Raw genomic sequence first — 8,735 nt, 5'->3', positions numbered from 1 at the left:
TGCTCAGCAATTTATTTATTATTATAATCTTGACCACGTGGACCAAAGAAAATGTTCAAGTATCACCAACCCTGTTCAATCGTAAATTCATTTTTTAACAGAAAAGTGCCTTTTAATTCAATATCGTTTTGTACAGAGTCGTTGAATGTATGGAATAATATTTATTAGGCAAAGTGACAACCAATGAAAGTTAATCTTCGGGTACATTTACATTGAGTCTCAAAGAACGTTTACCGTCCATTTCGAAATCAATATTGCACGCGCTCTGAATTCCTTAATTCTGATTGGTCCGTAATTCCCCGGTCCGTTATCATCTTGATGCTTCTTGTATGTTTATTGTATAAAACATATACAACATTGTTTAACTCCCCTGTGTTTTTGTAATAAGTTTAAATTGGTAAACTTTACAAATAAGCTAATTAATCAAATAAGCTAATTAAGTATAAAAATAAACGTTTTTTACTCGTGTGGTAAGTAGACCTGTAAAAAGTGGGCTTTTATCGCAAAATAAACCGCGGCTTTATTTCACTCGACTAAATTTAATCTTTCTTCTCTTAAAAAGTGAGTGAAAGTATTTTCTTAAAAACTTACAATTGCACCAAACTCTGCTCCCTTGAAAGTGCGGTCTTCTAGGGATAATTTTGGTCCCGCTCGCTCGCCGTAGAAGAACGGATTGTCATGGTAACAGTTGCTCGCTTACTGCAGCGCAGCTACCTCTTTAAAACAGCGTAAAATTTAGCGTTTCTTTTCATTTTCTTCTCATTTTAATGGCTGTCATTGTTTTATTGTCATATATTAAAGAATTACTTAAAGTTGCTAATGTTTGAAAGACGACGTCCTTTTCGGCGTTGTTAGCAAACTGTCCAGCGTAATGGATCAGTACAGCATCCTCGGCAGGATTGGGGAAGGAGCTCATGGCATTGTTTTCAAAGCCAGACACATCGAAGTTAGTCCATGTTACTGTGCATTTATAGCGCGTTAATAGACGTTCATGCTCGGCTTTCTTAAATATCTGAACAAGCTGGTGATGAATCTGTTTTTTAGACAGGAGAGACCGTGGCTTTAAAAAAAGTGGCCTTGCGAAGACTTGAAGATGGAATTCCTAACCAGGCTCTCAGAGAAATCAAAGCCCTGCAGGAGATTGAAGATAACCAATATGTAAGAATGTCATTTGTGCCTTTAAACATTGACCACATTTGTAAGATATATTCGGAAAGAAATTGCATCATACCTCACTTTTGTTTATGTTTTCTACAGTTGTTCATGTTTACTAGATGTGAATGTAAACAGATGGGTGTTTCTCAGTTGATTTATGCTTAAAATGACAGAGGAACATCCTGTTGTCTGGAATAACATATGATTTCTATAGGTGGTGAAACTTAAAGACGTCTTCCCCCACGGCACCGGCTTTGTGCTTGTGTTTGAGTACATGTTGTCAGATCTCTCAGAAGTCATAAGAAATTCTCAACGTCCTCTTACCGCGTCTCAGGTCAAAGGATACATGCTGATGCTGCTAAAGGGAGTGGCCTTCTGCCACGAGAACTCCATCATGCACCGGGTAAGACCCCTTTGTCCGACTTCACAGTGTCTCTCATGTGGGATCTGTGCATCATGTGTTTTCCTTCTAGGACCTAAAGCCCGCAAACCTTTTAATCAGCTCGACCGGTCATCTGAAGATTGCTGATTTTGGCCTGGCGAGACTTTTCTCCAATGAAGGGGATCGTCTGTATAGTCATCAAGTGGCAACCAGGTGACGGTTCACCTCTGTCAAGCGTCATTGAAAACTGAGACATGATGATAAGATTATAAATCTTCGCTGTGTCATGTTTCAGATGGTACAGAGCTCCAGAACTTCTGTATGGTGCTCGGAAATATGACGAAGGAGTTGATCTCTGGTAAGTACCATGAGCTTTATTAAAGTTTATATTAATTACATTTTTTAATATATGATTCTTGTGTCAATTTGTTTTGGGCAAATTTTGGGATAGTTCACCCATACATAAAAATGATTTCATCATTGATATTTACTCAGCCTTGTCATTTCAAACAATGAAGAACATTGGTACCCAAACAACATGAAACTCAAAAGACTTCCATTATATAGACACAAAACCTCTGAGACATTTCTCAAAATATCTTCGTTTTTTGATCCACAGATGAAAGAGTCACACACAGGTTTTGATTGATACGAAGCTGAAAAGATGATGACCTGAGTTATGTTGATCTATGCACTGATTTCAGCTGTCCACTAGATGTCAGAAGTTCACACTTAACACAGATTGCTTGTTGTTGCAGGGCAGTGGGCTGCATTTTCGGGGAGCTGTTGAACAATTCTCCTCTGTTCCCTGGAGAGAATGACATTGAGCAGCTGTGCTGTGTGCTCCGAGTGCTGGGAACTCCTAATCAGAAAGTTTGGCCAGTGAGTTTTTTTACACATCTGTCCATCTTTATTCATTCAGCTTTTCGCTGCTTATTAGAATCCCTTACATTCATATCTAGGAAATAACAGAACTGCCAGACTACAATAAGATCACGTTTAAAGAAAACCCACCCATTCCTTTGGAGGAGGTCGTGCCTGATTCTTCACCTCAGGCTTTGGACCTACTAAAGAAGTTTCTTGTCTATCCATCCAAACAGCGGATCAGCGCCAGACAGGTGCACACGCTTAACATACAGTGAGGTTCTGTACAGAGAAATGTCGGTGGTTCGGTGACACTCATGATGTGTCTTTCTACAGGCTTTGCTCCATCCGTATTTCTTCACAGACCCTCTCCCGGCTCATCACTCAGAGCTGCCCATCCCTCAACGCGGAGGAAAACCCTCCGGACAGCGCATGCAACCCCCCAATGAGTTCACTGTGGATCGACCCTTGCATGAGAGCTTGGTGGACCCTGCGCTGATCCAAGGGCATGTGTGGGGTTGTTTCTGATTGCACACATGTACAATTTTGTGTACTTTTTGTTTACTTCACAAAAAAGCAAAAACACCTAAAATGATACTTTATAGTTAACTATATGCATTATACTGTTTGTGAACTACGCACTTCATTATTTTAGTTATTTATTTCGACACAGTTACACATGTTAGGTTCAAAGGAATTGCCTATTTGACTTGATAGTATCTAAAGCAGTTTGACCCTTCAGTGAAACAATTTGTTCTTTCTGTAGAACAAGCTTTAACCTCATCGGGTTATGGGAGCTTGTTTTAACTTATCAGGTTGTATTCAGTTAGCAGAGTGGGGTCATACAACTTTGTGCCAACATGGTGTAAAACTATCTACTTTGTTTAACACAAAATTTTGGCAGATATTTCAAATGAAAGAGAATATCATTTTACAGTTACAGATGATAAGGATTTTCTCTGGAAAATAACTTCCTCCATTCCTTTCTGAAATGCAAAGACAACTTTTGGGAAGTCATTCGTGTGTAACAAATGACTTTGACGGCCGTGCTGTGTGTTGATGTGCTCAGACTGTACATCTTTATGATGACTGCTGCGTTTGTCTCTATTTGCATCGCTGCAATCGGCTCAACTGTCCTCTTGTGTTACATATTAAACTGCGCTTTGCATTTTTTATTGGCTGCATTTTCCCTTTTGTTCCTTTTGTGGTTTGGCTTTTATCAAAGATTTTATTGTGCCGGTTTAAATTCTCGGGTTTCTGGTAAGTTTAAGGACTTTATTTTTGACTGTTTGACTGTTGATAAACGATCCCTCTGTAATATATGAATATTGATTGCATATGCCAGTGTTAATGTTTGGGTGTTAGTTTTGGCTGCCGTGTTACACCTTTACTAACTATTTCTAGCAGATTTTAACAGATCATATTTTTGAGGTCTTTTTTGTATTTTCTTATTAATCCGTTTTTTGAGTGAAAACTTGTATTTATGTTCGGTATATGTATAATATTTAGGGATGGACCGATACCGTTTTTTTCTGGTTCTTTCCGTCACCGATACCGGTATCTTTTCACAACACAGTGAGACCAATAAAATAGAATAACTTCTTAATAACAAAGAGTTCCGACTTAAACACATTATGAAAAATAAACAATTTAATGTGCTTTTCACAAACTTTCAAAGCACATTTCTGTCAGTTCTGGTATCAGTCTTTGGTATCGGTAGTAGTTTATGTGTAAATGTATAAGTTAAATGTGTAATGTCATTAACAATGGGAGACATATTTAATTATTTTTGTATGTCTACACATATAGCAGAATGATAATAAAGCTCACTCGACCAAATACATTTTCCTTTATGTATTCTGTATTCTATATTGTAAATTAAAGTTATGCATCTTACTTTTCAGAAACTCATACAAAAACAAAACAAATAAAGTATTAGACCTACAAACTGATATTCTAATGTTTGAGATTTTTCTTAAACGGCATTTCCTTCCCTAACTTTTGCTCTCAGTATTTTTGTAAATTTGAAAATGCTGTGATATTTCCAGACTTTTTCATATTTCCACATACACACATACTCCTGTGAAGCAACACATATCCTAAAGCTGACCTGTGTGTCGCTCCGCCCACCAGCAGCACATGTCTAACCTAAATCACCCACAAAACCAGAGCACATAAACCTTCACACATGAAGTTCTGATCCGTTATAGCAGAGCTTCACCCCACACTGACACCTGTCCTGCTCACGGACTCAACAGATAAACTCAGGTATGTCACATTACGTCATTTCATAACAGTCTTAACATTCAAAACAAAGTCAGCGAAGCTGTGTGGTATATTTAATATTGGTTATTTTATTGTTTTGTATATTAAATAAATAAATCTTAATATAACTGATGCAATAATATGTATATATAAATATAAATGTGCTTTACTTGATAACAATTTCTTTTGAAACGGTGTCACGCTGTTTAAAATATGTGGTGAGTTTATTTTTGTTTAAACAACTTTAAATTTGAAAATTAACCTTTACGATAATACACCCATAACTAGCAATTCTGTCATCATATATTCACTCTTGTGGCATTCAAAACCTACATTTGAGTCTTGCTTCTGTAGAACACAAAACAATTTTTCAGAATGGTTTTGTGTGTTAAATGGAAGTCAATGAAAGAAAGTCACACAGGATCGGGATGACATGAGGGTGAATGAGTGATAAAATTATGTTCATTTTAAATACTTAATTTCCGTATGTCTAATCGATTGTTAACATTTTCTGATGAAATACAGCTATAGACTCCAAACATTATCCTTGATCGTCATGGAGACATCCGTTGAGTCTCGCTGGGCATCATCCTCGATGATGTCATCAGAGATGATGCCTACCTACCCATCTGAGTCCAGTTATGTGATCCACACTGAAGACGGCTCTACGTTCCCCTTCACTGAGACCGATCACACCAGTGTGTCTGCGTTCACAAGCCCCATCCACAACCGTGGCCCTGGTGCTTTTCAACACAGCCCGGGTCAGTGATGCACAGAACACAAATAAGATGATAAAACAACTGAATAAGAACGATCTAGCTGAAAACGTTGGACATTAGGCGTTACTTTTAAGATGAAGAGAAATATAAAAGTGTATTGATGATTTGTTCTTATTTAAGTAACATTCTTATTCTGTTTCTCTCTCAGTATATCCCATTTTCTCTTCTCCGTTCCTGTCCTGGCTGGAAGGTTCAAACGGTCCCCCTCTAACCAACCTCCTCCCATCATCTCAATCGTCCTGGAACAACAACAGCTTCTCCAAGACGACCTCTTCATCCCTTCATGTCTCCAAGCCCCTTTCCTTTTCCAAACAACCTCGTTCTGCTCCATCTCCTACCCTGGACCACAAGGAGACCATCGGCCTTCAGGAGAGCATGAAGGTAGAGAGGCTGAGTCCTCCTGGAGGTGGGGAGGTGTTTGGGGGGATGTACCCTCTCAGCACATACAACGGTCCACACGCTCATCCACATTCACAGTTAATGAGTCACTGCGGTCCATCTGTGAGATTGAGCCAGGATTACAACAGTTCACTTCTCTTTGCATCCTCACCCTTCTCTCCCAAATTACACTGCAAGATGACATACTCAGGTGAGAGCATCACTGACGGCCGGATAGTTGTGGGTGATGATGGTAAAGGATAGAATTGCATAGGACAAATGAAATATAGAAAGAAATAGAGTGTGGAGGTGTAAAACGAATGTAGAGGTGAAATAATCTGGATTTAAATTCATATTGAGATCGTCCATAATATTGACAAATCTGAGCTCATTTGAGATGTTGTTGTTGAGATCTCTTCTGAAAATCTATGTGATATATCTGAGATGCAGGTGACTTAAACAAAAGTCGCTCTCCATTCAATCTCATTGGTGTCCTGGGAATAAATGAGACATCTCACCTGTGATTATGAAAAAAATGATTACATGAAAAAGTGACGCTGGTTTCGTTACAGACACGCGGGAGTGTGTAAACTGCGGAGCCACGGCCACCCCCTTATGGAGACGTGATGGAACGGGTCACTACCTCTGTAATGCCTGTGGACTGTACCACAAGATGAATGGACAGAACAGACCCCTTATCCGACCCAAAAAGAGACTGGTACACACACAACGACCAGTGTTCATTTATGTATTTTCTTGTTTGTAGCCAAATCTTGTTTGTAATTGTTGGCTCATTGATAAAGAACATAAGATGAACGCTGGTCTCTGACTCTCTTTCTGTAGGTGGTCAGTAAGAGGACAGGCACTCAGTGTGCAAACTGTCAGACCAGCACCACCACGCTCTGGAGACGCAACGCTAACGGAGAGCCCGTGTGTAACGCCTGTGGTCTCTATTTTAAACTGCACAATGTGAGACTTCTTTTGTGATTTTTTCCACTATGGTGGTCAGTGATGGCCAAGAACTGTTAGGTTACAAGCATTCTTCCAAATATCTTTCTATGTGTTCTTTAGAAAAAGACATTTAAACAGATTTGGAACAACTCGAGGGTGGGTAAATAATGACAGAATTTTCATTTTTGGGTGAACTGTCCCTTTAAGACAACAAAACAAATATTTTGTCATTGTTTACTTAAACATGTAGCATTCTTTGAGGAACACAAAAGAGGACAGATTCAAGATGGTTTTTACTTCTCTTTCTCCCCATGCAATAAAACAGACACAAATCCACTGTTTGGTTTCAAAAGACCAATGGCGACTATACTGTTTTATAAAGTTTTGCACTTATTTAAAGTTATAAATCTTTGCTCTTTTTATGAAAAAGAGTAGTCTAAAGGGTGATCGCTCACCCAAAAATAAACATGTTTTCGTCATTAACTCACCCTCAACACTTTCTTTCTTCTGCAGAACACAAAGCAAGATATTTTGAACAATGGTGCTAACCGAACAACAGTAGTGCCCTATGAAGACATCTTAAAATATCTTCTTTTGTGTTTCACAGAAGAAAGAATCATATGCATGTTTTGTACGACGGAATGTTTAAATTGGGTTGAACCATCACTTAATGTTTCCTTTTTTGTTCCAAGGAAGAAAGAACCTCATGCAAGTTTATTGCGATGAGGAGTGAACTAGCCTTTCATGAAGTCTGTTTGCATCTAATACCTTCGCTTCTTCTCACCAGGTGAACAGACCGCTGACAATGAAGAAAGAAAGCATTCAGACACGCAACAGGAAAGTTTCCACCAAGAACCGGAAAGAAAAGAAACTCAGTGCTGCGGAGGAGAATCTGTATTCCGATTTCCCCAAAAGCCTTGTCTCTGATTGTGACTCCTATTCTCTGGGGGTCTACAGTCACTCCTCCCATTCACTACCCCAAAATACTGCCTGCCACAGCCATGCCACCCTGCCCTACCCATGCCACTTGTCGGCTGCCATCTTACCCAGCATGCTATGAGAGACGAGATACTATAAAACGTTTATGGAATGATGGAAGAGCTTTGACTGGAGTCATTATGCAAAATTTCCCGGTTGGCCTGCTATAAAATGTTTGCTTATATACTTTCTTTGTAACTCAGTTGGCATTAGCAGTGTAGAGGTCATGGGTTCAATCTCAGGGAACAAACTTACTGATAAAATGCATGGATTTTTATTAACTCTTTGGACTAAAGCATCTGCCAAATGTGTAAATGTAAACTGTACAGTTTTTAGAAACCCTTTTCGCTGATTGTAATCTTTCCACTACAATAAAGCATTTTGAAACTGTATTTTTGTGTAATATCTTTGATTTGGGTAAATAAACATGAAAACCAAAACTGCATGAGCGAGTGACACAAGAAACTTCTTTTTAAAGGATGTTTAGATGATTTTTATGGAAAACAAGACAAACAAAAGTAAATCATTTACTGTATAAGTCTTTAAATAACCTGCTTTGCAAGAAATCGTGTTGACATTTATTTCACCGAGTAAGTTGCTGTTAGCCGCTCTTAAAGAAGAAGTGTAAAGAGTCAATTGAACAGACTTTGAAAACTAAACAAAAAGACGTTTGACTAAACGCTCACGTTTGACGTTGTGGTTTTTCTGTGATGCCATTGTGAGCGTTGCAGCTTAATTGGTGTGCAGTGTTCGGCCGTTACGATGTGATGTGACAGAACGTATGCAAATTCAACACTTTCCGTAATAAAACAGAGCAGATCATGTGCTACATTGATACGCTCCAATGGTTTTGTTTGGTTATCATGCAAAGGAAATGTCATCTATGATTTATTGTTTACACTCATCTCACACACAGTCCTTTTACATTTTTCAGTTGTTTCATTTAAATATCTCTTAAATAACTTGCTTTTAGGAAAATAAAA

The 8,735-nt window shown here is 38.6% G+C and overlaps 2 protein-coding genes across 2 annotated transcripts; both read left to right on the top strand.

Moving 5' to 3' along the window:
• The first annotated feature begins 641 nt into the window (after positions 1-641).
• Positions 642-3,574, top strand: cdk20 (cyclin dependent kinase 20). Its single transcript, XM_056773141.1, has 8 exons — positions 642-946; positions 1,045-1,158; positions 1,370-1,558; positions 1,629-1,750; positions 1,833-1,895; positions 2,296-2,419; positions 2,500-2,655; positions 2,738-3,574. The coding sequence occupies exons 1-8, from the start codon at positions 872-874 to the stop codon at positions 2,927-2,929; spliced, it is 1,035 nt and encodes a 344-aa protein (XP_056629119.1). The 5' UTR covers positions 642-871; the 3' UTR covers positions 2,930-3,574.
• Positions 3,575-4,617: 1,043 nt separating this feature from the next.
• gata1b (GATA binding protein 1b) lies at positions 4,618-7,851 on the top strand. The gene is given in 7 exon segments (XM_056773504.1): positions 4,618-4,669; positions 5,192-5,427; positions 5,594-6,060; positions 6,407-6,541; positions 6,667-6,792; positions 7,562-7,777; positions 7,780-7,851. Coding segments are annotated over 6 exon segments (1,221 nt in total). The 5' UTR covers positions 4,618-4,669; positions 5,192-5,222.
• Positions 7,852-8,735: the final 884 nt, after the last annotated feature.

The sequence above is a fragment of the Triplophysa dalaica genome, chromosome 18 (genome assembly GCF_015846415.1).
Source record: "Triplophysa dalaica isolate WHDGS20190420 chromosome 18, ASM1584641v1, whole genome shotgun sequence".
In the NCBI taxonomy this organism is placed as follows: Eukaryota; Metazoa; Chordata; class Actinopteri; order Cypriniformes; family Nemacheilidae; genus Triplophysa; species Triplophysa dalaica.
Note: the sequence above shows the minus strand (reverse complement) of the source record. Positions and strands in the feature narration are given on the sequence as shown.

Coding starts and splice junctions, on each gene's coding strand:
- cdk20 (XM_056773141.1), top strand. CDS start 872: ATGGATCAGTACAGCATCCTCGGCAGGATTGGGGAAGGAGCTCATGGC. Junction 1,559..1,628: donor AGAACTCCATCATGCACCGG/GTAAGACCCCTT, acceptor TTTTCCTTCTAG/GACCTAAAGCCCGCAAACCT. Junction 2,420..2,499: donor CTAATCAGAAAGTTTGGCCA/GTGAGTTTTTTT, acceptor ATTCATATCTAG/GAAATAACAGAACTGCCAGA.